Source organism: Dromaius novaehollandiae, chromosome 13 (assembly GCF_036370855.1).
Source record: "Dromaius novaehollandiae isolate bDroNov1 chromosome 13, bDroNov1.hap1, whole genome shotgun sequence".
NCBI lineage: Eukaryota > Metazoa > Chordata > Aves > Casuariiformes > Dromaiidae > Dromaius > Dromaius novaehollandiae.
In genome coordinates this window covers 13,041,050-13,068,988 of record NC_088110.1, presented here as the reverse complement: position 1 = coordinate 13,068,988, position 27,939 = coordinate 13,041,050, and the positions used below count along the sequence as shown (strand labels likewise).

General features: G+C 37.7%; 1 protein-coding gene across 12 annotated transcripts in view; it reads left to right on the top strand.

The window, feature by feature from the left end:
* Positions 1-27,939, top strand: part of ANKRD27 (ankyrin repeat domain 27) — a 50,899-nt gene that overhangs the window by 813 nt on the left and 22,147 nt on the right. For 8 of the 12 annotated variants that reach the window (XM_064519646.1, XM_064519648.1, XM_026109516.2 and 5 more), the window contains exons 2-18: positions 9,553-9,683; positions 11,899-12,009; positions 13,109-13,265; positions 14,724-14,878; positions 15,199-15,258; positions 15,358-15,411; positions 15,494-15,559; positions 15,646-15,722; positions 16,093-16,214; positions 17,165-17,243; positions 18,114-18,246; positions 23,680-23,772; positions 24,612-24,739; positions 25,234-25,316; positions 26,103-26,218; positions 27,013-27,105; positions 27,485-27,682. In XM_064519646.1, coding sequence (XP_064375716.1) covers positions 9,582-9,683; positions 11,899-12,009; positions 13,109-13,265; positions 14,724-14,878; positions 15,199-15,258; positions 15,358-15,411; positions 15,494-15,559; positions 15,646-15,722; positions 16,093-16,214; positions 17,165-17,243; positions 18,114-18,246; positions 23,680-23,772; positions 24,612-24,739; positions 25,234-25,316; positions 26,103-26,218; positions 27,013-27,105; positions 27,485-27,682 — 1,827 coding nt within the window. In that variant the 5' untranslated portion in view covers positions 9,553-9,581. Of the gene's footprint in view, positions 1-5,805; positions 5,873-8,566; positions 8,721-9,072; positions 9,221-9,552; positions 9,684-11,898; positions 12,010-13,108; positions 13,266-14,723; positions 14,879-15,198; positions 15,259-15,357; positions 15,412-15,493; positions 15,560-15,645; positions 15,723-16,092; positions 16,215-17,164; positions 17,244-18,113; positions 18,247-23,679; positions 23,773-24,611; positions 24,740-25,233; positions 25,317-26,102; positions 26,219-27,012; positions 27,106-27,484; positions 27,683-27,939 lie in introns of those variants that run through there. The other 4 variants (XM_064519647.1, XM_026109520.2, XM_064519645.1 and 1 more) reach the window with 3 other exon arrangements.

The following is a 27,939-nucleotide window of genomic DNA, read 5'->3' as shown; positions in this document are numbered from 1 at the left end:
AGACTTCCCTTACGAACATGTTGAAGTGCTGCTGTTATGATCAGCGCTGAGCACTAAAATACCCTGTGTATTTTGTGTGTGTGTGTTCTAGAGTGTATGAGTATTCTAGAAAAACAGATAAAGTTGGTAATTCTGAGCACCACATAGCAGACTAAGCTAAGCTGGCTTTGTAGCACATGGTATATCTTCAGCAACGACAACTTCTGGAAAACTTAATTGTCATAACATATGCTACCCCATATGTCTCCATGGGTAACTAAATGGCTTCCTGGTGCTACAGTAACTTGAAAAAGATGTGGATGCATGAGGTGGGGAAGAGCAACCCCTTCCTTTAACGTGCCACCACGGTAGTGGAGGGTGAGCTGTAAGCAGGGTAGGTCACTGCGAGGAGCGGGCTCGTGGCAAAGTGCTTTTCTGTTGCTGAGCCCACCTTGAGGAGTCCATCTAGGCAGCGCTCCTCCTGGACCTTGGTGGCTTCGAAGGTCAGTCACCTACCCTTGGCTTTGTTTTGCTCTGCCTTTACTTTGGCCTGAAGTCACGTGCAGCTTCTGCTGTGAGTTTGCTACTTGTGGAAGAAACTGCTTTATAACTCTCATAGGTTGTGAAGTTACTGCAGAGTAAACTGAGTAGCTCTCTACCAGTTTGTGTGTTGTGTTAATCTAGGAGAAGTAAATTGGTAATGCAGGTTTCCTGGTAGGAATGAAGAAACAATGGATGATTTTGACCTTCTTGTAAGCAAAGTCTTGTAATTGCTTAATCATTGTCAGGTGGAAAAAGGATTAGCTCTTGGTTTGAATCTGGAGTCTTATGCGACTTGAGAGTGTTAAGCTTATTGCTAACTAATTTATGCATTTATATATAGTAGCCGCATTTGAAGTCTGCTGTACATCACTGAAGTTACTAATCGCTGCAGCACATCACAACTTTGAAGCTGTGCTTCTCTAAAACTAGCTGAAAAGGGGGGGGGGGGGTGTTCCAGGAACATGTGACTACTTAAACCTGAAGGTGGCAGCATCTATAATCTATATCAGATAATGCCTAAATGCATCTTCAGATGTACCATGTGGGAAGAAAGACTGTTCATTAGATCAGTTTAAGGTAGGTTGTATGCAATTATCCAATTTGGACAGATTGGGGAAACCCTGAGAATTCAGCTGTAGCTTGTCAGATAAACACACTATTCTGAAAATCCAAATCTTGATACCAATTTCAAGGAAGATAATGACTAGCCAAAGTCATCTTGTCCTGGGAAAGGTATTGGGGTGAAATATAAAAATCCCTAGAAGTGAATGAGGAAGCAGTATAATGGGTAGGAGAAGAAATGCCTTTCCTGTTTCTATGGAAAGGCATAATTAGATGTTAAGAGCATATTGTTCCTATCCCAGTACCTTTAAAAATGTTTGCAAAGTACTCTGTGATGCTTCTGGAACATGCTTGAACTTGTTTAAATCCTATATCTCATTCTAAAGACTTAAGTAGAATTTTAAATAAATGCAAGTCTGGTTTTGTGCATAGTGAGTTATGCAGTATCAAAAGACCAGCAGTAGTTAAAATCATTTACTTCACTAGTTAGAACAGTTTACCTGTTGAGTTATTTCTCACCTTTCTCCTCCTTCTCCCCCCTCCAAGGGAACTAGTGTAATTCTACAACACGTTTTTCATAATTAGATGTTTTAGTCTGATGTTTAAGCTTTTAGCAATGAAGGGGTAAGACTAGGGCTAGCCAGGAGGCTAGCCAGTTTCCATATGGAGATGCACAAAAGTCAACCTAAGTAATAAGGAATGGATTAAATTTCTGGCTTCAGGTTGTCTTTTGCACTGGATTGGTATCAGCGTTATGTAATCTGCTGTGAACAGGGGTGTCCTGTAACTCTGTAGAAAGAAACCATTAGCTCTGGGATGCACATCTCTAGCTGGGCAGCGTTCAGGCCCACTGCAACACCAGTGCAGAGGCTGGGGAATTCTGGTGCTGTCTTGCCTCAGTAACCAAAGGATCAAAATAATTGGCTTAAGTAAAATGTTCTTTATCCTTGTATTTCAACCCTGTGGTTTGTGTTGTCTCCCCAAACTGTGCGCATCCTGACTGCTGATAAAGGTTCTGCTGTGCCAGCTGCACCTTCCGATGCCCTCCCCGACAGCTCCGCGAGCCTGAGGAGATGGTCCTATACAAGTACAGCTTGCTAATATATGGAGAAAGCCTTCTTATTTGAGAACCTGTTTTGAGAACTTTATACCTTCTGTGGTTAATATTTTTCCTCCAAACGTGTTCCTTTTAATTCTGTTTACTTGCTTTGCTGCTCAGCATTCCTGTGTTGTCTGTTCCACTGCTGGCTTGTGAATGGCTTAAGGTCTCCTATCTGATACCTCAGTGCAGCAATGATAATGACAAACAAAATAAAAATGGGTGGGGGCTAACAGCTACTCCAATATATTTTTTTTAAAACCTGTGAGAATTCAGAATTAGAAGTATGATCTTCATTCTCTTGTGAAAAGAGTGCTGTTTGTTGCTAAATATGTGGCTACTGACTAGAAAACTCGTCTCTAAATCGGGAGAGGCAACTGGATAAAAGTGGTAGACTAATATGTTGAGTGATGAGCTGCTCGTTAAAACACTGATTCTCCATAGAGGAGAAAACTAGGTGATTGTTAAGAGTCAGGCCTGTATATTCTTTGGCCTCAAGTCTGAGACAAATAAGATTTTCACATCACAAACCATGGTGGAAATGCATTATTAAAATAAAGATGAACATTCTTATTTCTTTAATCTCTCTTTGAGAGTTTATGAAAGGGGATTCATAACCAAAAGCTGCCTGAGAACTGATATATAACTCCAGTTTCCACTGTACTGTACCGTTGCTGATGGGTGCTGTAGTCTGTGGGAGGCCAGTTTGAGAAGGGTGGGAGGGGTGGCAGGAGAGCCTGCAGGCCCTAAAAAGGGAAGCAGGATTGGGGGAAGCAGAGACAGGCCAGGAAAAAAAAAATCCATGAGATCAGTGTCAGTTCTTAACTCTTCACTGGAAGAAAAGTGTGTGTGTGTGTGTGTGTGTGTGTGTGTGTGTGTGTAAATCAGCATATATCTTCCTGAAATTCTCCTGCCCTCCTCTTTCCAAAATACGCTCTGTTGCTGCCAGATTGAAATTCTTGGATTTAGAACTTAGTTTTTCCCAGGTTGCTAGGAAGCCTTGAGCTGACTGGTGCAACTTTGCCACTCTAGAGTCTCATAACTCTGAGCTGTTGTTCTGACATACTTCATTCTAATAGAAAGCTATATAAGCTGCAGCTGAATCTAAAAGGGATAGACACAAATGTCTCCTTTATTCGCTCCTGTTGAGCAGAGTGCAGTGGAATATGCCCCGGAGCTACATTTAGTAAGATGCTCAGCGCTTGTCCGGTAGAGGAGAGTAAGGTTTCTTGCGTACTGATAAGCTGAGAAAGGAGCTTCCATTTCTGTTTTTTGAGGTGAATGCTGATTTGAGGGCTCAAGTCCAGGTTGTAGCCTTTGCCCTGAAGTAGTGTAAATATGAGGAATAGTAGTTCAGATAAAACAATGTCTGAAGTGTTAACCAGCTTTTTATTTGGACTGAGACTAGTTAAATTGCACTGATGTTAAATTCCTGTCTGTTGCTCACAAAAGCACTTTAAGATATGCTTAGCTTTCAGCTGTTCTTGCTAACAAGAGATGTTTTTAAAGAGAAAAAAGCATCTCTGTGGAAGAGAAATTCAAGCCTTTAGAACTGGGGAACAATTACTCCCTCTTCGTTTTTCTGCAGAGGTCTGCAGTTTGATGTGATAAATACCCATACCAGCTTTGTGTGTCAAAAATGTGTATCTGGCTGCTTCTCTGAACTAAATATCTTATAATTATGGATAAGGAGTCACTGCCTGTTCTGCTTTCTCTCATTCTTTTGAGCCCCTCAAAGTCATGTTCTCTTAGCTATTGGTTTACCAAGCCTTAGTTGTTACTGCTGTAGAGCCTACAAGTTAAGATCAGATGTGAGGTTAAGGAGTAAAACTTCACGATATTACCATACAAGTAAAATTCAGTGGATTTGTGTTTCTTGAATGGCATGCTAGTGGATGCAGTGTGGAGGATATTGAAGAATTTGGCATGGCTAGGAAGCGTTCTGTTTCTTTGTAGCTGTGCTCTTGTAGAGAGGATGTGTCTGTACTTGATAACTAGCATCCTAGTGTAATATCCTAACTTACTTGCTCTCTTACAAAAAAGTCAAGGTACTGTATTAGGGCAATCATTTTCTACCAGTGTCAGTATCTGTCTTACTGTCATTGCTCTGCTAAAGTATTGTTAAAATGTGTTAGTAAAAACACTGAATCTTACACTGTTCAACAGTATATTCAAACACTGTTTTACATTCAGAAAGTCCTTAATTCTATTATGAGAGGTATTTTCTCTGCAGCATGTCTTGTTAGGTCTTTAATTGCAGCGTAGCAGAACATTCAGAAAAGAATGTACTTAAGAATTAAGTAAATAGTTGTATAGTTTGACAGTTATGTCATGTCCACATTCTTCACGTAACCATGCAATGACATCTTCTAGTCTGTACTTTTATGCTTGCTTGTCTTTTTATTTCAAAATGCCTGTTAAGAGGAACTGGAAACCAGACAGGTCTGTAAAAGGCTCCCTGTTAAAGGAAAACACCGGTAGTGACAAACTTCACAGTGAGGCCCCGTTCACTGTGTTCAGCACAAAGTCATAAGACTTCATTTCCAGTCTTTTGGAGAGAACAGTGACGTGATTAGATTCAATGATACAATTTTTCACTTTAGCTATCTCTTCTGCCAGAGGTATCATTAAAAGCTATTGTGCCCCTGTTAAGCTAGAAAGGATTCAGCTGTTTTTTAAAATTGCGATCATGCTTTTTTAAACACTAACAATGCTTATTTGATCCTCTGCTCAGCTGTGTTCTATTCTTCCAGCAATTTCTGAGCTATTTCTATGTGTTTATAGGCATGAAGGCACACTTAAGTGATAGTTATATCTTCCATTTAAACCTTTTATATGAAATTAGTACTCATGTTTTGCTTTACAGCTCAGCATGATAGAATTTAATAAAGGTCCTAGTGAATAAGGTTTATGACAATTTTTAATGGACTTTCTGTTAAGCATTAAACAGTTCTGGTAATGCATATAGAGCTTTGTGCTTTTTCCTCCTTTCTTAATGTAAGTGAATCTAAAGCTGTCCAACGAGAAGATAGAGGAATAAGTCTCCTCCACCCCACCCCCAGTTAAATTGGATTGAAGTTGGATGTTGTGTTCTGCCAACAAATTCTCAATGGAGTATTCTAATGCATTTCTAGGATTACAGCAATGCATTAGGCAGTATTTTCAGATGCACTTAACTTTTGAGGTGGAAAGAAATTGACTTAATCTTAAAAATGCCTGAGCCAGAATTTGGGAAACTTCAGTGTACTATTTTGATTCTGTAACTTAAGCTATTTAAGCACAGTATAGAGGCCTTAGTTGTTCTTGTAATTACTTAAATTGTACATGGCTTATACCTCCCAGTTTCTATTTCTGTCCACAGAGAATGCTGTGGATAGGTGAAAGAGGTCCAAGTAAACATAGTGGATGTGACTGTTTCAGTTAACTTAATAAACATTTCACTCTTCTACAGCATACCCACATTTTAATCAGATACGATAGCAGTACACCAATGTAGCACTGACTGGGAGCTAAGCATGTGCAGGGGTAAGGAGAAAATGTGAGAGAAAAGAGAAGGAAATTCAGAATGGTGATTCTCAAGATAGTACTCATTTGGCTAATGGTGGTTATTTCCTGCTGTGTAGGAACACGTGTGCACTGCTACATGTGTTCAGCTAGTAGTTCAGTCTTCACAAGCAGCTTCTGCTCAAGGTGAGTGATAAACATTCTTGTGAACTAACATTTTAGTTTCCTTATTGGAGTTATAGCAAGTTGATGGCATCTTAGGTACATTACAGTAGCTAAAATGCTAGGGTTCTGTGTTCAAATGCTGCTTCTTGTCATGTGGCTTTTTGCTGGACCTGTTGAGCATGCTTCAATGCAGCCAGTTTTGTCTGCGGTAAATGAATCTACATGGCTGCCACTAAGTGATCTGAAATAAGTTATTTGTGGTGTGTAGTCTCATGAACTGGAAAGTGAAGAATATCACTTTGAACTCTTGACAATCGCAAACTGAAATCACTTTTGAAGCACTTCAGTCTCTTGTGTTTTTTCTGGGTGCTGGCAATGACTTAAAAGCAACATCATAAATAAGGTAGTAACCATAAATAAAGGCAGCAAGCTTCATAAGCTCTGGGCTTTTGTGGGAGTCTTTTCACCTTCAGTACATCTCTTCCACCTGTTTTTTCCAGGGACTGCATAAAATGTTGTTCATAATTTGCTTTTCTAGACAGTGGTCAGTCTTGATAGTATGAGATAAAATTTGTGGAATGTGTGCTTCTTTCCCCCTCTTCTTCCTACTGTGAGAGGAAGATTTTGGGTGTAAAGATTCAGTGAGCTGAAAAACTTTCAACATAGACATGATAGTTGGAAGCACTCACTTGCATGCTGCAGTTTTGCCTCTACAATCACTAATACTTGGTTGCCTTCCAGTGTCAGTATGCTTTTTTTTCCCCACATACTACATGGTATCTTAGTACATCCTCCATCACTGTCCAAGGTGCTGTCTTGTGGGGAGGATCATCGTCTTGTTGACCAGATACTGAGCTTAAATTCACCAAATAAAGGAAGAGGAGGATACCTCAGTGAGCCAGCTTTGTCAGTAAAACCTTGATCTGGAAGATGTGTTGAGAGATCATCTAATCCAGTGTCCTGTCCTCACTATATCCATATCACTTCTAGTAGTGGTTTGTCTAACAGGTTCTTAAAGATTTACAACATCAGAGACTTGATACTTTGCCAGGCAATCTAAAACACATGTTTATCTTCCCTTTAGAAATGAGTTCCTGATCTGTAGTTGGAGTTGTCTTAACTAACCTAAGGCCTGTTTCTTATGGACAAAATTGTCTTCACTGAGAGGAGCTTGATACATACTCAGGAAAAACTTCTCATCTGTTTTATGCAGTTTCTCAGCTTAAACAACATCTGTTTGTCATGTTCTTTTAGATCCTGCTGCTTAGGCTTTCTTGCCTTTCTCACTTAAGTTCTTCCTCAGTCAGTTCTGTCTTCCCTGAGGTGCAGCACCCAAAACAGGACATAGGACTCTAAGTCTTGCTATGGTCGAGCATTTTGCAGGTTACACACATGTTTATACAGCCCTGTATGGCATTTGACTTACAGTAGTGGCTCTGACTCTTGTTTGGACTGTGATCTGTGGCCAAGATCTTGTCTGGAATTGCTGCCTAGCCAGTTGTTCAGCAAACAGGTTTATGTGGCTAATAAGTGCTGTTTACTGAGGTCTGGCTTAGTTGTAATCTGTGGATGTGTGATTAAATACCTAGTCTTGCAGGAGACCCACCGCTGGATTGCATTGTTCCCCACCACTGCACGCCCAGGTTGAGGAAGCCCACAACTTGAGCTTGTATTGCAGCTGCCTCTCTGGAAGTGTTTATAGCAATCATCACTTGTGGAATTGCTAGTGGTAACACTGTTTGCATAGACATGGTATGACAGATCTTATGCAAAGCTTTAGTTTTACTGAATTTGAAGGCTTTTGTAATTACAGAACTTGGCTAGTCTTGTAAAGATGTCAGTGAGCAACTCTTTCATTTCCCTTTTGCATAAATAAACTTCAGATCTGTACTTCAAAGCCTAAAGTGTTGAAACTGCTAAATTAACATTCTTTCACAGAAGCTCTTAATCTTATAATTTTATCTTATTTTTAAAAATGACTGGATTGTTTTACCTGGAACTTCTCAGGTAAACTCTGCTTGTTGGTTATCTGCCATTGCTAAACTTCAGTGATTCAGGCTCAGGCCCATGCTTTAAGTAACTGGTGATAATTCTGTAGTGGAAATTGCCTGCAACTTTAATGGATCATGTTTGTATTTAGCTTTCTAGAGGAGATCTCCTTGCACCTAATTATAATGAGGTAGCAGACTATAGATCAGCTAATGAGGTAGCAGACTATAGATCAGCTAACAGACTATAGATCAGTTAACAGCATAGCTGAAACTGAATTACTATCTAGAAATCTCTGGCAGTTGGGTGTACTTTTTTCCACTCTATTAAACTGCCATACAATATTTTCATGTCTCCTTCCTGATCTCCAGAGGAAGATGCACGTTTCTGCTACCAGTACAGCATTAGGTAGTAAGATATTACAAATAGTACAGAGTAAGTGTAAGAAGTTCACACTGAACATGTAATGTGTTAAATGTAACCACGCATTGGAGAAAACACAAGGGAATACTAACTGGGACAAGGTCAGCATGTTCAAATTAGTCCTGTTACTGCCCTCACCTTCTCCTAGGGCACATAGCTGAGATTATGTGAAGAAAATGTGCAATTTTTGATTCCACATGGAGCTGGGCGAGGGGGGAAAAAGACACAGGGCAGACTTCTTCAGTGCTCGTAAGCCTGTTAATCTCCATTCTTCTGAATAAAATAATTCTCACGTTGTTCCAGAAAGGGCCTGTTGTGGTTGTTCCAGCTCTTGCGTGTCTAGAGCATGTGCCCTGTTCTTTACTGAGGATTGGAGCTGAGGCAGGAAGCAGAGTTTAGTGCCTCTAGAGATCATCTTTTCCTGTGATGCAGCTAGTGATAGATCTGCAGCCCCCAGGTTGGGACTTCTCTTTTCAGTCACTCTTTGCTCATTGATTTGTTAAATGTTGTACATCTGCCTTACAGCTGAAATACTTCTGTCCACAAAATTAGTCCCAGTGGTGATACTTAACAGAAGTGTTCCAGAACTTAGCTTGATTTCAGATCATTGAGGATGTTTCCATGGGAGTACAGATGACCATAAACTATGAATATCATGGTATTGTTTTAATTAAGACTCGGATATTCATATCTGCTTCTTGTACCTCTTTCCTATAGCTTTCCCTGGAAAGTTGAGGATTGCCTTACACAAGGGTTCATGTTACGCTCTCTGGGTGTCTCATTGTGTGTGAGTCAGTAATACTTACACGGGCAAGTTTTATGCCTTGCATGAACTTGCTGCAAAAATATCGGTGTCTTGTGATGCAGTAGAATCTGCTAGAGAGGAGCTGTTAAATCACGTCTCTTAACTGGCATTGCTGAGGTCTCAACCAAGCCATCTTGTGTATCAAAGTGATGGTAATGTAAAAATCTCTCTCCTTGTTTCCTAAGCTTTGTCCAAACGTATCATGTGTTAGACTATAGCACTGGAAACCATTAAGGACACATATTGAGGATAACCATGCAGCAGGAAATGTCTTTTTGTGAAAACTATTCTTTCTGACTAATTTCTGAGTAACTATTTTTATGTTCTTATTAGTTAAGCATGCCCTTGGCAACTCACATCGAAATCTGAAACTGCTTTTTCTTTTTAAACAAGAAGAAACAAACTGCCCCCAATGTATTTCCAAATACTATGCCTTCACAGATGTCATTTGTGATGCATTAACCATTCTCTATACATATCTTAGAAAATCTCCTTGGAATATCTGAAGTCCATATGGCCATGTATGATGAAGATCTCTTGAAAAATCCTTTTTATTTGGCCATTCAGAAGCGGCGTCCTGATCTCTGCAGTAAAGTTGCAGAATTTCATGGTATTGTAAGTATAAATATATTTAAAAGCTGCTTATTAAACTGTAATGATATGTATCTAAATCATATGCCTGCTAAAAACTTGTGTAAAGATTAGTGCAAGCCTACACAAAACTTAGACTAAAAGTTATTCTTAACGTGAAGTTGTGCATTATCCACAAATATGGACCTTCCTTCTGATGTATCTTATGGTGGTAAAGGATCAAAGTGAGTGCTGTTTCTAAACTTCAGAGGAGTCTTATTTTCTTTACTATTAACTAAAGTTACATATTCTTCCACTTGCTTGTAATTTAAAATGGAATTGGCCTCTTAAACCCTAATGAACAGATAATCACTCCTTTCTGACAGCATTTTATATAGTAAAACAAAGTCATTAAACCAGGCTGCTGGAATAAAAACTCCAGTACTTTAAGACTTCTAATTTGAGTATTCTGCATTTAATCTTGATCCAAAACTAAGTGCATGGCAACTCTTAAACTTGGAGCATATCACTACCTGATTATGAAACTGTCTTAAATTGGTCAAAGCTCTTTGAATTGCATATTACTTAAGGCGATATGATCAGCAGAACTACTAAAATCTGTTCAACAGTCCTGTTTGGTTTTTTTTTAAGGCTTAGTTATTGTATCTCTAACATTGTTACTTCCCTGTATTAACTATACTGCAGACCCATTATATAAGCTCGATATGGCTGTCCCAGCATTCATGTGGAATAACAAGCATACCTTAAATAAAAAAATACCTATATACTTAAGTATTTGTATAGGGTCAGAGGGATAGACAATAACCTGAACAGTGAATGTTTGAGCACTTGTTAAGGCAAAATTTTGTTGAATATTTGTGGAACTTTTATGTACCATTAACCTTCAGAAACGACTGATCTCTGTATATTGACAATTCTGGTGCTGCTAATGCCATTACTCTTTGTGCTTCCAGAATAAGTGTTTGAGTTGTAGGTCATGTTGACATTTCCGAAGAAGGTTCTTAGCTCTGGAGTAGAAATGGTTAAATGTTTTTTTGAAGACACTCTCTGAAGCTTTCCTAGTACTGAAAGAACCATTTGCTTCATGCTCATTTTCTCCTTGACAATCAGTGTATTTCTTTTCAGCATGTGTACAGTCTTTCTTGTGTTGAAGGGAGTGCCAGTCTTCTGTTACAGAGCAGAGACCTCTTGCTTCCTTCATAATTTTTTTCATAATTGCATAATATTTTCCTATAACTAGAAAGTACTGATCCATTGCTTTACTCCAAAGCACTGAAGTTTCTGAAACTGAGAAAGTGCAGTCTGAGTGGAGAATACTTGGCCTAAAAATTCCAAGATTAGATCAAATTGGATTGATCATAGAAAGTTGAGCTTCTTGGCTTCAGTAAAATTCTGATGATGACATTACTAATTGCTAGATAGTGCTGTCTATTCTGGCCACCTCAATACATAGACTAAATTCAGTCTATATGTTAAATTTAAGTGTGGCTAAAAGTGTATGTTAATAACATACTTTAACATACACATTTAATTAAAATTTAGCCATGATGCTAAAGTATGAGATGATGTAGCAAAAAGGACTTAATAAAGCTTCAGGCTTTTTTTAACCTTTTACTCTGTCCTGTTTGTTAATATAGTTTGGTTTTGACTATGCATGGAGTATTCTTGAATAATTTAGCACTTGTGAGGTTGTTCAGGTTGAAATTTAGACTAACATAGTGTGTACAGATGTTAAAACATAATGTGGTGCTTATTAATTAAGAATTAATCTCAAACTTTATTTGTTAGTGTACAGTAGCCCTTACAGATTTGATTTGTAATTGCTAGATTTGTTCCTAGATCTGTTCTTCCTTCAGATAGATTTTAATTTTTTAATTTTAATTTAAAAATATACTCTGATAAATGCTACTAGCTACCTAACGTAAGTCATTCAGGTGGCTGGTGCTAACCAACTTAAATGGTGTTTCATCTGTTTCTCTTCATAATGCTTCCTTCAGCTACATCACTCCTCAGTAAGACACAAAATGAAACTTCTAGGATGATCATTGAACTGCATGTGTAGCAATGGTCTCTTCCTTTTTTTGAAAAAAACCCCCATAGTTGCTATATGCTAGCTGGTAAATATTTGTAAGCCTGATTCAGTTGTTTGCTCCTGAAGGAGTGTAAAGGGTAAAAGCAGACTGGGTCTGACTGACACTGCATTTTTCCTCTAAAGTGTGTGTCTAACTCTTTTCTTTAGGTATTAGTTCCCTGCAAAGGAAGCCTTTCAAGCAACAGTCTCTCTACCTGCCAGTTTGAATCCTATGTTCTAAAACCATTAGAAGAAAATTTTCAGACCTTAAATGGAAAGGTATTTCAGTTTTGATATCTGACTGTAGCTTGGACACTCCACTAAATGAATCACTGCAGTTGATGACAGACAGAGTGAGCTAATGACTACAGGAAGTAGCTTAGATTTACAGCTAGCTGGCAAAATAAGTATGTTGCTGAATCTAAGCCAAATTTCCTATGGATATACTGCTTTCTAGGAGGGGCTATATTTTGACATCTAAATGAGAATAGATGTACTGTTCAGATGGTATCACTACCTATTTGATTTCAACTTGCTGCTTTACTAAAGCAGCTTTGTAAAGATTAATGGTGTTTTTCTGTTACGACATCTTTGATGCGGGTACATAAACCAAATAGTCCCCATTTGTGGCTGTTAGGGCTTTTGATTTGTGGCAGAATGAGCTTTATTTTAGTTAAGAACTCAATGTCTCTTAATTTCAGGCAAATAGCCTACCTATAGTGTATACAGATGCAAGTTCACCAAGACTTAAGACAAAATTAGGGTGGTGTCAAATTGTATCTGAGGCCGGATATACAAATTCAGTAAGTCCAGTAGAAACTGACTTTTGCCACTATTGTGGCACCAAGCCATGATAATTGGTACCAACATCGCATAGGTCTTGGATCAAATCTTTTTTCCTTCTCATTTTGCAGTAGAGACAGAGAGCTTGGTTTGTGGTCTGTTACCCAGATATTCCTACTGTAGATGTACTCACAGAAATTGTTTGAGAGGATAACACTGAGCTTGAGAAATGTAGGCAAGATATATGGCCTCTGCCTGAAGCCAGACTTTAGGCCTCAATTGTATAAGTTTTCTCAATTCTTTGCCTCTTCTAAAAGTGCCTTAAAATCTGCAACTAGTCACTTTAACACTTTGGAGAATATTTAATACCTCCTCCAAGAGTGGACTTGTGAGGAAAGCAAGTATAAGTATGATTTAGCTAGCCATTGTAGACTGAAGAAGTCTCTGCTTCAGAGTCCACACAGCCCAGGAATGTGAAGTCTCTTGAATCTGGGGCTTTCTTGTCTTGCAAGATTCTTTCCTCAAATGTAATTATGCGATGTCAAAGAATAACTCTTTGGAGGAATTTTCAACTTTCTTTTTTTTTTTTTTTCAGGAGATCTTTATACAAGGAAACATCATCATTTTAGGAACTGGTTTTAATTATAATCTCTCAGTACCTGTTCTTTTTGAGGAAACATTTTACAATGAAAAAGAAGAAAGCTTTAGTATATTGTGTATAGCCCATCCATTGGAAAAAACAGAAAGCTCAGGTATGTATTGGAACATGAACAGTTGGTCTTGTTTGTGAAGTGAACAAATTAGTGTCCTTGAGGTTTAATACACTTCCTTCACTCTGAAAAACACTCTTGGTTTTGAAAGCTCTCTGCTTATTAACGTGCTGGTGCAGTTGCTGGTATGCTGATGGAGAGATATTAAGTTGTTGCCAGCCAAACTTAGTTCTGTGGGGCTTATGTCCCAGTCTAAGCACTAGAAATCATCCGCAGAATAATTGATCTGGTTTGTTTGGTAAGTCAATGCATCTCAGTTTAGTGATGACTACTTAAAATTAGGATGTAGTCTTTGAAACATAATGTCTGGCTTGAGATGCAAGGTGGGATGCATGAAAACTGGATTGAGGTAAATTCTTTTATATGAGCACTTTCAGTGGCTAGAGGTGGTGTAGCACAGTTATATAGCAGTTCTTCTGGTGGTAGTCTCTCATTACTATTTTAAGTTTAATGTTTTGATAGTATTGAGGGTGTCTTGGTATGGTTGGGGAACACTATTTCTAAGTCTACTACTAAAGCTGTGAATGCAGCTAGAGTTCCTTGCTGATTATATATAAAAAGTAATCTGTGTTTACTGATTAGAAGGTTGAAGGCTCTTAAAACATGTGCTTTTTTCCTAACATCAAAACTGTCTAGTCTTTCTAAATTCATAAGAATCCCTGTTAGTAACAAACAAATGATGACAGGGAAGCTTGAAACAAAATAGCTCGAATGCCTATAGGCTTAAATATTAATCTCTGTCTGAAAAATTATTGTAGTGTGTTCCCCCCCCCTCCCCAGTTGCTTGATGTAGTTGTATAGCAATCTTTCAGCAGTGAGGTAATTTGAAATCAGTGAGACCTGAGCCTGTTGTTCGTTGGCCTTTCTAGATTGCAAATGAAAGGTTTGCCCAGAGGATGTTTTTGGAGAAGCTACATGAATTTTCAGTGGGTGGTGCGACTGTCTTACTCAAAGGAAAGTGGATTTTGTTTAATAATACTTACATGGAGTAACTTGGCTCTTTTTCAGAGAGAAGCTTGCCTAAGTAGAGGTTAGGTTATGTACAAATCAAAGATGCAGTTTGACTTCTCACTTATAGCACACTGCCTGCCTGCATGGGCATTCCAGTTCAGCCGTGGGCTTGCTTTTTTTACTCCACTTTCAAGCCTGTCCCTCTCTCAGGTTATGGTTGTGGCAATAAATTACCCTGGGGTAGAGCAGCATGCAAAATCAGGGTTTTGGCTATTCCAGAGAAATGCTTGGGAGATAAAAGGCAAGAGAGCCTATTCTAAAAGTGGTTATTTCAATGCATTAAATTCTTCTCATTAAAATTAACACTTTCAGTTATGCGTATTAGTCTGAATTAATGTTATGTTGCACACAATTTGTCTGTATGTCTAGGGACAGACAGTACTTTATTATGCATATGTATTGAACTTGTGCTGTTGACTCTCATTTCAGCTGAATCTACAACTTCATCAAATTCCTATTCTCTTAAAAATATTGAAGATGTTAGGGAATTCTTGGGAAGGCACTGTGAGAGACTTGATAAATACATAGGATCTTTCTACAGAACATTTAAAGAACATGAAAGGAAAAGCCTGCGTCACTACATAGTCAGTATCTTGATGTTTGGTATTTAACTTACTAAATATAATTCACTTTATTGCTTTGGGTATCCTTTTCTTTTCAAGCTTTTCTATGTCAGAACAGCCCAAAGTTGTGGGGGAGGTGGGAAGGGAGAGAATTCTTAATTGTGAATTACCATGTCTTAACTATTGGCGAAAAGTGATTTTCAGTTATAAATCATATCTTGGTATAGTTGAGACCTGTATAGTTCTCTAAAGCAGGGAAGACTTCCCTTATTTGTTTTTGTTTTCTTCCTTCAAATCAGATTAACTTGAGTCTAAAATCTTTTTTCTTCTGTACCCCCCAGGATTCTGTCAGTGCACTCTATACCAAATGTCTCCAGCATCTTTTGAGAGATTCACACTTGGTAAATACTTATTCTCCTAAATATGTAGTACATAGGTAACTTACTGCTTAGGTAACATTAACTTTCTCTTGCTTTTTTGTGTGGCTTTTCTTTTTTTAGAAGATGCTTGCAAAGCAAGAAGAGCAGATGAATTTAATTAAACAAGCAGTTGAAGTAAGTGTCTGAAACTGAAGAAAATACTTAGTGAGCTATTTTTAACTCCCTTTCATAGCTAAACTACTGCTTTTTTCCACAGATGTATATTCACCATGCTATTTATGATCTGATTTTTAAATATGTGGGGACTATTGAGGCAAGTGAGGTAAGTGAGGTTAAACTGGTTAGTTGCTTGCTACAGACTAGTTACATTAATCCATTTTTAAAAATTGCTGCCTTTCTATTGGTTAGGATGCTGCTTTTAACAAAATCACAAGGAGCCTTCAAGATCTCCAGCAAAAAGATATCGGAGTAAAGCCAGAGTTCAGGTGAGAGATGAGACTGTGGACTTCTTGAAGTCATCAAGAGACTGTTTTAAATAGGAGTCATTGTAGACAAAGTAGCTTCTGAACAGACAATAACAAGTTTGTGTATGCTTCTCATTCCTTTCAGACAGAAAAATAATGCTTGGCAGATGTCACTTTAGGGCAGTTGTACTGATCTTAATCTTCTTGGCTTTGATATTCTTATGCTTCTGTAGCCTGTAGATGGAGAGAGAAGTGCAAACACGCTTAGAAGGAGGGATAGAAATCTCCTAATACATTTCAGTAATGAATCAGTTTAGACTTTGAGATTTGCACATCCTGCACAGGACCTATCTGATGTATCCTAACCTTTCTTTCAAAAATTATTTCATAGTTTTAATATACCACGGGCAAAGCGAGAACTGGGTCAGCTGAACAAATGTACTTCCCCTCAACAGAAGCTACTCTGTCTACGAAAAGTGGTACAAATTATTATGCAGTCTCCTAGCCAAAGAGGTCAGTAAACAGTGAATTAGTAACTAATTTTAAATTTGGATTTTGCTTTTCATCCCAGTGTTTCATGTGTACCGGCTGACAGCTGTTCAAATCACCTATTTGTGGGTTAAATGCATAATTAAGTAGAGTGGGGTCTCCCTTGCAGATCTCTAAACAAAGATAAAACAGAGGCAAGATAGAAGATTCTTCAACATTGCTTCTCATGGGGTGAGGTGGGATACTTGGTTAGCTACATATGTTTTAGAACATGTGAAAAGTTTGTATGTGCTAGGACTCTTCTCATGTAGAACTGAGGATGATCCATTCTGACACTGAGCTGCTGCCAGATCACTCTTGTTGTCTGTCCCTGCTTCATGATAATTTTGTGTATACACTACTCTTGAGATGCATCTTCTTGCAAAATGCAGTGTTGATAGGGGACAGGCAACTTCTTGTATGCTGCGTTCAAAGGGCCAGCATGGATTACAGGTATAATTCTGTTGTGGGGAAGCATGAGCCTCTTAGTCTGGTACTCAGGTTTATCTAGCCTGGAGAGAGAAGATACTTCCACTAAGCAAATGGAGTAGTAAAGTGAACTTGCACTTTACACCTTCGCATCTCTTATTTTCTCTAGGAAGACTCATGGGCTATGGAGAAGCATGTTGACTGAGGGTGGTTTTTGCCATCAGGAACTTCAGAATTTTTGAGCTAGTGCTCTGGCTCTTTCTGTATGGGAAAGAGAATACTGATCAAATACTGCAGTTGTATTTGTGTTTTTGCGTTTTTGCTCCTGCCAGCCTATTTTGGAGGGAGATTGAGAACATACCTTTGAAAGGCTGCATTGGTTACTTAGTACATTGTCTACTGGGAAGGCTGGCCCTTAGTCTGAGAAGGCAGAACTTCATATATAGGTGTAGCTCTTGGTTTGAGCCATTGCATGACTAATGTCTGATGTAAATTCTTTCTTTTAGTTAACATGGAGACGATGTGTGCAGATGATCTTCTCTCTGTTTTGCTATACTTACTTGTAAAAACAGATATCCCAAACTGGTATGTAACTTCTTTGGCCATACAAAGCTAATCATATTGTATATAATGCTGCTGTAGGGGGCAAATGTTTCTGGACACTTGGTAATAACTTAGGACTGACATAATGCAGAAAAAAATAGGACAAATGGCAAAGATGTTAGTATTACAGGTGTGAAAAAATTAAGTCCCTACTTAGAATGCTCTGCTTCTACTCTTTTAATCCCCAGTCTGGGGAAAAAAGTGGTAATGTAAGGGGTTCCTTCTACCAAATATGCACATCCAATACAGACTTCACAGTAGACTGGTCTTTTCTCATTTGTCTTAGAGCTGCTGAACTTTCGATTCTAGTTTATGTATAAAGTGCAAACTTCTGGAAAGTTGCAGAAGGAGTGGTTTTTAACTGCTTGCTACTAGCACCTGCCATTGTATTAATCTTACCCCACTATCATAAGTGTATATTTAAGCCTTTGAACTATTTCTGAACTGAATTGCAGTGTTAGATATACCACACAATCTCTGGTATTGGCATATTTTTTCTTTGATTTGTAGCAATCACTTGACACTGGTGCTTATGATGCTTGAAGGGTATATTGCAGGAAACATTATCTCCCACTGCTGTCCTTGGCCTGTCTTTGATATTCCTTATATTTGATCCTTACTTTCCATTTGAATAGCTAGTGTAAAACCAACTTTATTGATATGTAGAGTTCTGATCCATCTGCAAAGCTCAGAACAGCCATTGTACTGCTAGCATAACAATCTTTGTTGTTTTTCCTTAATCCACACCTATTGTCTGCCTGGATTGTGTAAGATGAGTTGCAGTATTAAGATACATCATGCTAGTGCTATCTTATCTTTAATGATCTATAGCTTTAACTTTATTTATTACAGGATGGCCAACCTGAGCTACATCAAGAACTTCAGGCTTTGCAGTTCAGTGAAGGATGAATTGGGATACTGTCTAACCTCAATTGAGGCTGCAATAGAATATATCCGACAAGGCAACCTTTCTGACAGATCAACAGTAAGCTACTCTTAGTCTGTCACATGTATATTTGATAGGCTTGTGGGGCTATGTATTATTGAGTGGAGAGAGTGAGTGAGTAAGCTAGTTCAGAGGCTGCTAACAGGTGAACATAAAAATTCCTCTTTGTCATTTGACGAATGGGTTAAGAGTAACTATCTGAAGCAAATGCTGAAATGACCTAAATAATTCTTATCCTAACCTAGCAATACCTGTACACTCCAAGAGAAAGTAGTTAAATGTCAAGCAAGTCTGCCTTTTCATATGATTAGAGGAAAAAATCACAGCACTATTTGACAGCTGAGTTTTCAGTAAGATTTTTAGTACCTCTTATTTGTCCTCTTTTTATCATGCTTGTGAAAACAATGCAGTATTTCAGAGTAGGCATAGTCTAAGCTCTGAAATGCTGAGACTTTCTTTAATAACTTTAAAAAGCTTGGCTATGATAGCAGAATAGGAGGATACAGAATAACTTAGAATTATTCAGTAAATCTTAGTACAGTGCAGTCTAAACAGTTTACTTGCAGTGCAGATTAACTTCATAGCATCAGGTTGATAGTCTGGTGGGAATGCAGGACTGCATGATATTAGTGGTGTTTGAAAGTCATATTGCCTTTCAGGATCTCTAACCTGGCAGGGGCAAGAAATTTGTGGATGCATGAATTATTTCCTACTGGGCAGCTGGACTTTCTGTCAATCGGGTCAAATTGCTGCAGGGCAATGAAGGATGACATTGATGTGACTTCTATGATCTGAAAACTCCTCGTAGCTTATTTAGGGAAAGGATCCAGCCTTACTGTTCCTGTAAAAGTTTCTACTGTTGCAAAATTAGGTGTTCCTGATCTGATGTAGAAACCAAAAAGTGAGCTTGGAACCAGAGGGAATTCAACGTGTCTCAGTCTGCCCAACTGCAAAGCGCTGGAATCTAGTTGCAGGGGCCAGACTAATGGCTCAGTGTGCAGGGCTTGGGATGGGACAACCTGGGGCACAATCTTAAAGCAAAAACACTTTAACATTTTAGCCTTCTGTTATTTTTGCTGTTGTTCTTTTTCTGGGATCTTTCCATGAACCTGTTTTGTACACTTGAAAAAAAGCACTTTCATTTTGTGTAAAAACTGGTATTTCTTGTTTGTAATACTGTATTGAACTATGTTTAAAAAAATAAAAATACTAGTCTAAAAGGAAAACCCTGCCAATCAGTTTGACTTCTGCAGCTCTTGCTAATCAATGTATAAATAGCAGTGCTGATGTCTGGATGGAGAACTGGAACCAAAGTAAACTTGGTCTCTTCCAAAAATGTCAGCAAACTGAAGAAAGGAAAGATTGCTCTTAAATTTCTAGAATAAAAACTGCTTCCTATGAAATGCCTGGTCCTATCCTGCACAGCTAAAGATAGCAGTAGCTTTTATGCTGGGATTGCTGTTAAGTGATTATAGCTTCTTGATAAGTACTACTGCCAATAGGATATTTCTTTGGGAGACCTCTGTCCTGAAAAGTGAACTACATCCTTTAAGCCTAAATGAGAGCAGCCTGATGCTGCTTAAGTTAGAGTATCTGCACTAATAGACAATGTTCATAAGAGCCAGTAATGTGTCCTTCAATTAATCACTCTAGGCCTGGAGCTGAGCCAGCTGATAGTCTCCCTCTACCTTCTCCCTTCAGTGTATGTTGTGAGCAAGCAGCAGGCACTCCTTCCTCCTGCACTGGCTTTCGCAGGAATCAACACAGCTTGAGGGCAGCGCTAAGATGAGATGGTGGGAAACAGCAGAACCTTGAAGACAAGGAAATGAGTGACCCTTTGCTCTCTACCACAGCTGGAAAGGAAGGAACTAGACCATTTTCCCCAAGTGGGGGTGAGGGAGACAAGTTAGCACTTAAAGAGGCAGAATGGGGAAAGAAGGCAGAAATGGGAAAGCAAGTAGTCACTTGACAAGAATAGAAAAAGAAGTAAGGAGATGAAGACTACATGGTAGGAACTCCAGGTAGCATTGCTCGCTCTCCCTTCAAAACCTATCAGTTGAAAGATTTCATTTATTCACTGTTAAAGGAAATCAACTTCCTACTTAAAGCAGTGGTTACCAGGTTGGTGTTCCATGGCTCTGTTTCCAGATTGCTGTGCTGGAAGGGGTTATGGGATGTAACTGAGCGGGAACATTGCTGTGCCTTGGGGCTTTGCTACAGCCACTTCTGCGGCTACATTTAATTTCATAGCTGGCTTCAGATAGAGCTTCTGGCAAATGCCTCTGTTCAATTCTGAATGAAGCTAACTACAGAAGGAAAGTCTGCAGGGAGCAACATACTGTGTGGGATAATGGGCAGTATTATCACGCTAATGTCAGTGACAAAACTGCGGTTAGGAGAGATCTGCCAAATCTCTTCACCCAATATGATCCAAGTCTGGAGAGACATCTTGAGTTTGGGTCCAAAGGAGGAAAGAAGCATGTAACTTGGAGCACAAGAGACTTTCTTGTGCATAGTCAACCTTATTTAACTAGGGTCCAATTCTTATTAACGTGGATTTCAGTTAAGTTCCTATGCACAGTTGATATGTGCTACTTCTAGTTTGGAGGGTTGAAGTAAGGTTGAGCTCTTAGAATAGGCAGTACTTAGATTCTTATATAGAAAGAGCTCTAGGTGACAATGAAGTTGAAACTTAAGTGCAAGTGGCAGAGGGAAAGGAAAACCTCAATGCAAAGTGAGGCTGATCAAGTGTGATGCTTGTAATAAAGTGCGGGGGGGGGGGGGGGTCTTTCAAAGTCCTAAACTGTAATCTGTTAAAATCTTAGATAGGTTATCATGTGGTTAAGCCCTCAGCAGTACAAATATCTTTTTTCCTACATATAGAGATAGATAAAAAGCTCATTAATGTTTAGATATATCTTATTTTCTGGACAAACATTCAAAATAGCTCTGTCATACCAGAGAAGGGTTCACTCTCAAAATAAATAATTTTTGTTTTACTCCCTAGAGCAGGTAGGTTGATGTTAAGCTGGTACAAGCAATTTTGTCTTGAAGCCATTTTCTTACTTAATACTTTAATCAATACCTGATTCTTCTTCTGCACTAGGATTGCTGCCTCAAGTGGCTTTTTAACTTAATTAGCACATATGGGGGAAATCTCTTCTTGTAAAAATCCACTGTGGAAGGAATATTACTAAAACTAGGTTTCACTAGTTACTTAGATTCTGGATAGTGAAAGTATTAAACTGTGAGCATTTGTATTAGAAATTCTGACTAGATTTTTCAAAAATTGGTATCTTCAGTAAAGTATTAACATCTTTTTCTAGTTAATAAAATTTTCAATCAATTAATTCTTACAGAAGCTATTTCTGATTACACTGAAGAATCTATCCAAGGATACACTTAGGGATTTTTATCTAAAGTACCTAGGTTTGAAAAGATTGGTGGATAACTTTGTCATCTTCACATCTAAATACAAAATTAGAAAAAACAATTTCAGGTCAGCCAACAACTCTTGTCTTTGTAATAGAGTATGTCTGTACCGATGGTTTTTCTTTTCCCCTTCTGTGTTTATTAAAAAAAAAAAAAACTTGGTTTAGCATAAATAGCTAAATACAGCGTTCATAAATAGTTCATGCTTTAAAAACTATTATTTAAATGGGGTATGCTGTAAGGGAGAGAGAGCTTTTAAGCACATAGTATATATTAGGAATCTACAAACTTGCAGACTAGTGAGTTTTGAAGAAAGCATGCATTTTATGAAAGAGATTCTAATATTGTCATAGGGAACAGATTTTTACTATTCCTTTTGCAACTTCTCAGTTTCTGCTGTGATCTTTGATTATTCATCCATTTTAAAACCTATATTAAAATATTAATTATGAAAAATACTGTTTATAGATTAACTGTGAATTACGAGTCTGAACTTTTATCTCTGTAAATCTCATGTAGGCATACTTCTAACAGTGTTATCGGTTCTAGCACTGGGGGTTTTTTTTTTTTTTTAGACATCTGCAAGAGATCTGTGTTGATTTTGAAACCGTAGTGATTCAAATTTCTATAAAATCTGAACATACTTCTGGTATTCAAGTGATGTTTTCTATTTGCAGTTTGCTAATTTCTTAAAGTTCATTTTGGCAAGTTGACTTACTATTAATCTCAAGAGCTGAGTTAGACTTTTTGATTAGTTGATGTCTGGTATTTACAGACTTCACTGTAGAAGACTGCAGAGTGGATCCTAAACCATCAAGGAAGTTGATCTGATGGTCAGTGTGCATCTTAACAGCAGTAGTCTTCAGTTTGGATGTCGGGGGTCTTGGGGGACAGTTGATTCTGGTTTACTACTGCCTGTGGTTGACAGTGAATAAAATTTCTTTGGATGTTGTGTCTTTTGGATGACTATGTGTAAGTGTCTCCATCTGCTTTTTTAGGAAAGAGAAAGTGGTTTCTTTAGACTGATTTTATTTCATGTGAGCTTCAATACAGCCATTTCAAAAGCTGATTCTTTTTAAGAATTTTCTCCTGGTTTTGAAAGCGTATACATTCTTAGCACATCCTAAAGAGTATCTTGGGATTGCTGAGAAAGTAGAAACTGCCATGTTGAGTTGCAATACATGTTGGCTTAGCTGAGCCTCCCATTTTCAACAAGTGGCCAGTAGGAAGGAGCACTCGAGTGAGTCCAGTATAGCATTAATCCTTCGCCTGGCACAACCTTCTCTTTGTTCTCCAGCAATCAGCAGAACAGTTACGGGGAGTCTTTGAGTCAGAGTTGCATTTGGGTCACCCTGTTTAATAGCCACCAGCAGAGATGTCTGAGATGAATTTGTCTAATTTTTTTTGAATCCTTTATACTTTTGACTTCGGTAACGTCCTATGGCAATCAGCTCTGCAATAAAAAAAAGCCCACATCCCTCTCTCTTCTTTTTTTCTACCCAACCTAATCTACCCTACCTGTGATAATTTTTGCGAGGTACCCCAGTTCTTGAATTTTGAGAAATTAGTAGATAATCATTCTTTGCAGTTTTCTTCTGCACTTTTTGTGATTTTATGCACTGCTGTTGCAGTGAAACCTCTTTCAGAGTGAAGAATCCTAATTTCTCCTCACAGGGAAGCTGGTCCATTTCTCTCATCTTTCTTGTTGCCTTTTCTGTATCTTTTCTAGTTTTACCGTGTTCTCTTTTAGATGATTCAACCCTAGTTTTACTAATGCACAGTGATGGAGAATTTTGGTTGAGGAATACTCTGGTGAACATCTGGTTATTTTTTGTTTAAACAGCAGTTATGCAGACCTTTAAGTCTTGGAAATAGAATCCTAAATATGAAACTGAATTATTAGAATTTACATGCATCTTACAGTTAACAGGTGGTAAATACAGTGTTTAATATTTTTAAAAATCAGTTTTATTTTTAAGGTAATTTCTTTTTACCTGTGAATGAATATACAGGCAATTGACTTATCTACTTTACTTTCAGGAATCTGAGAGACTGTGTGACAAGTTGCTTTTGAGACAAAAGATGAACTTGTTGTCCCAAATGTCTACCACTCCTATAGATTGCTTATTTAAGGTAAATAAATTGCTTATTTAAGGTAAATAATTTTTACGGCAGAATTCTGCATATACTTATGTAAATCACATTTATACCCCTTCCTTTGTATGATTTTCTGAAATTAAAGGCAGTGTTAATCCAGTATTAATTATGTTAGTGCTGTAAAATATGTTTTAATAGACGATAAAAGTGTGCTTGTAGTCTAGTGCACTTCTGTGCCAGAACTTCAGCAAGTTGTTAATATGGTCTTATAGATTTCAGCATGTATTCTAAAAATATGGAAGTCAATGAGGATGAAATGCTGCTGCTGCTGTTATTGATCAGCCCATTTAACACAGAGATGCAATATTAGCAGCTAGTTCTCTCACAGCTTTCATTGCTTAAAAATAAAAAGATTTCTGGAGAAACATCAAGTGTAGTCACCTGACAATCCCTTTATGTTATGTATTAATCTCATAGTGTCATTCTAAAAGAATTGTGCCTATGCAAGGACACAAAGCATAGCTTCTAATTATATGTGTTCATAGCTTATGGCAAGAGACTTAGTAATTTTATAGTAATGTGTTTACACAGAGGGAGCTTAATTCCGTGACTGAGTCTAAAGAGAACAATAGGAATTGTTTTAATTTTTTTATAGAAAGTGAGGTAAGCCAAGAACAGAGCCTTTTTAATACTAAATGTCCATCAGGGGGTTTTGTGCTGTGGCATTGTTCATTTCTGCTTTCTAATGCTTGAATACATGTCTTTTATAATCAGTTTCTTTGGTTTTGTGCTTCAGTAAATTACTTTTTTTCTTCTTCTTCTTTTAGAAGGCCTTTTATATCACTTCCTCATTCTCTTCTCTTGGCTTTTTGTAGCATATTGCTTCAGGTGATGAAGAGGAAGTGGAGCGATTATTAAGTCAAGGTGACAGTGATAAAGACACTGTACAGAAAATGTGTCATCCACTCTGTTACTGTGACAAGTGTGAGAAGCTAGTTTCTGGGTAAGGACTCTTCATCTCTGCAAACACACAAAAAGCTATATGAAAGCCTTGATTTAAGATATCCTTTAGAATATATACTATTTTTGGTTTTTGAAGATGTTAGTAGCACTTCAAGGTATAATACAGAGCACATGTTCATATGGTTTGAGAAGACAGAAGAAAGAATGAGTATCCTCAGAAATACCCAAGAGGATATGAAAAGGAAACTACTGAACAGTTTGGAACCAGGCATATTTTGTGATGGACGTTGAATATCCTTTGGTAGACATGGGAGGGAATGTCTTGAACCTAATTTACGTGTCATGGACAAAAATAGATCTTTTAACTAAATGTAAAACTCTGTATAGAATAATTTGGTGATGTGAAATGAAACAATAAAGGATAAAAAGTTTTGAAATCCCTTCCTTGTCAGCCTTGGCAATTTCTCTCTCTTCCTCTCCTCCTTATTTCTGCTGCATAGGTAACAGCTTCTTTTAAACCACTATATTTTACAGGAAGCTGAACGATCCTTCCATTGTCACTCCGTTTTCCCGAGATGACAGGGGATATACACCACTTCATATAGCTGCTATTTGTGGTGAGTCTTCTTGTTTCTCTTCACTGATGTTTTCTCTTTAAACAAGGAGGCATGCTAGCATGTTTTCTAAGTTTACATTATACAATGAATTTTGCATTAAATTATTTTCTAGTTACAGGCTTTGGAAACTGGTATCTTGGCCCTGACTGAAGTTACTGTATTTTCTTTTAAACTCAGTTTATTATGGCTAAGTTATTGTCTGTTTGTTTGTTTTCTGGCTGTTTAGCATTACCTTGGCAACTATCACAGTAGTTCTTTTTTCAGTCATGAAAAAAGTATAACTGTCATCAGAAATGAGTCTTGTTTTTAAAGAGCTGGCAGATTGAGATATTAATCTTTAATCTTTCCTGCAGCTAGCTATGCATGGTAGATCTATACTATCTCCTGTCTTGTGATGTTTATTGATTATGACATCAATCTTGCATTTATTAGACATGTATTAATTTACTTTGGAAGTTTTTTTTAATCATCTCCTTTTTTATTATTATTATCCTGACTCCCAAAAGAAGAATACTTTTTGTGACATGACTTTACTTTCTGTCTTTTCTTACTCTCAAGATGCATGCATAGCTTGCTCGTGGCTGGAGGTCCTTTTATGGAGCTGTGACCTTGAGTGGTCTGCAGTAGAATGATACACTTCCCCAAAAAACAAGTTCTCAGGAAGTGAATATACAGTATGCAGAAGTGCAGAGTGTCATGGTTCATAGCTCATGTTTTAATTTGAAAAGTAGCTATGTTCTTGTGCATAGTTTGCTTCTGTCTTTTAATGATGGTATATTTTCCAAGGGCAAACATCATTAGTGGATTTACTAGTAGCCAAAGGAGCCGTTGTCAATGCTACAGACTACCACGGTTCAACTCCACTTCACCTTGCCTGTCAGAAGGGATATCAAAATGTTACAGTAAGCACCAAAAGGCTTAATCAGAAATAAAAACAAATACTTATCCCAAGTAATAAATATATGACTCTCATCCAAGCTGTTCTATTGTTATTATCATTTAGGTTTTCCAGAGCTTTTACCAGAACTGTGTGTACTGTCAGAATTAAAGATCTTTCAGCATTTTAATTTGCATATTTTTTTTTTCCTACAGAGCAACGTTTTCTGCCATTTGTATTAACCAATAATTGGCAACTAGATACGCCTGATAAATTCGTCCCCTTTATTAATACAAATCTCCAACACATAGTGGAGATCCCACTAGCTTCTCTGCTCTTGATTAAGACAAAAGAGCCGTTGCAGTCATTGAAATAAATTAAGTTACTTCAAATTGTGTTGAAGATAAATTAAATATGTAGCTACATTAATTAATGTGTACTTGAATTTTGTGTATATGATCCTTGAATTACCATTGCTGAAATTAACCTATGTCTTCACTTACATAGACTTTTAAAATATAGGGTAAATTTTCATGTAGAGTATATATTGCAGTGTTTGCTGCAGTGGATGATTCAGTTTTTCAGTGACAACTCCGAATATGTAAGAAGCAGCTTTTATTTGGTTCAGAGGGTAGGGCATAAACAGTGCTGTAAGGCCAAGAGGGACTGTTACAGCTTGTTATTTGAAGCAGAAGAGACATAGCTAGTTTTACTGAAGTGCTTTATCATGCTAGAAACCTAAAACAATCTTCAGAGCAACAACTGTTTGCTCATAAATTTTTTAGTTACTTAGATGTCCACTCTTATTTTTCTTTTAAGCTCCTGTTACTGCATTATAAAGCAAGTACTGATGTTCAGGACAATAATGGAAATACTCCACTTCATTTAGCCTGCACTTATGGTCATGAGGATGTAAGTAATTGTTTTATAACAAACTAAATGGACATCCTATTGGAATGGAATTAAACTGTGATCTCAGTTTGCTCTAAAGTTGCATATTTTAAAAAGTAAATAAAACAGATTTGGAGGGTAACTAGTCTTTGCTATAAATTTGGGCATTATTCAGTAGTTCATAGTGATTTTTATTGTGTATTCACATTAGAATTGGTATTATTGTGCAAATTTAGTTATTTGATTTTTAACTCTTGTTTAGTGACACTGAGCCATAAAAGTCTGCCCTGTAGGGACTGGATTATAAGATCAGCAGTAAAAACAACATAATTATTTAGGGTTGCACATGTTGTATGAATTGATAGACTGATATTATTGATGTTATTCTTTTTCTTTCCAGTGTGTCAAAGCTTTAGTCTACTATGATGTGCGTTCCTGTAGATTAGATGTTGGTAATGAAAAGGGAGACACTCCTCTCCATATAGCTGCTCGTTGGGGCTATCAAGGGATCATAGAAGTGCTTTTGCAAAATGGGGCCAACCCAGATATTCAAAACCGGATGAAAGAGACTTCCCTACAGTGTGCATTAAATTCCAAGGTATTCCTCTCTGTCATCTAGCGTTTTGTTTTGTTTTGTTTTTCTAATGCAGTTCCACAGAGGTGGATGCTTACTTGTTAATAGGATTTTGCAGTCTGGTACTATTAAAATGTATGTTTGCATTTGAGGAAGAATGATCACATTTTAAATTGAATAGCATGAATGCAGTCTCTCTGTGGTAATAGAACATAAATTTGTAAGCCTGTGCTTTTAATCTGGTCAGTTGTTGTTGGCTAATTTGTTTCAATCGGTGAATT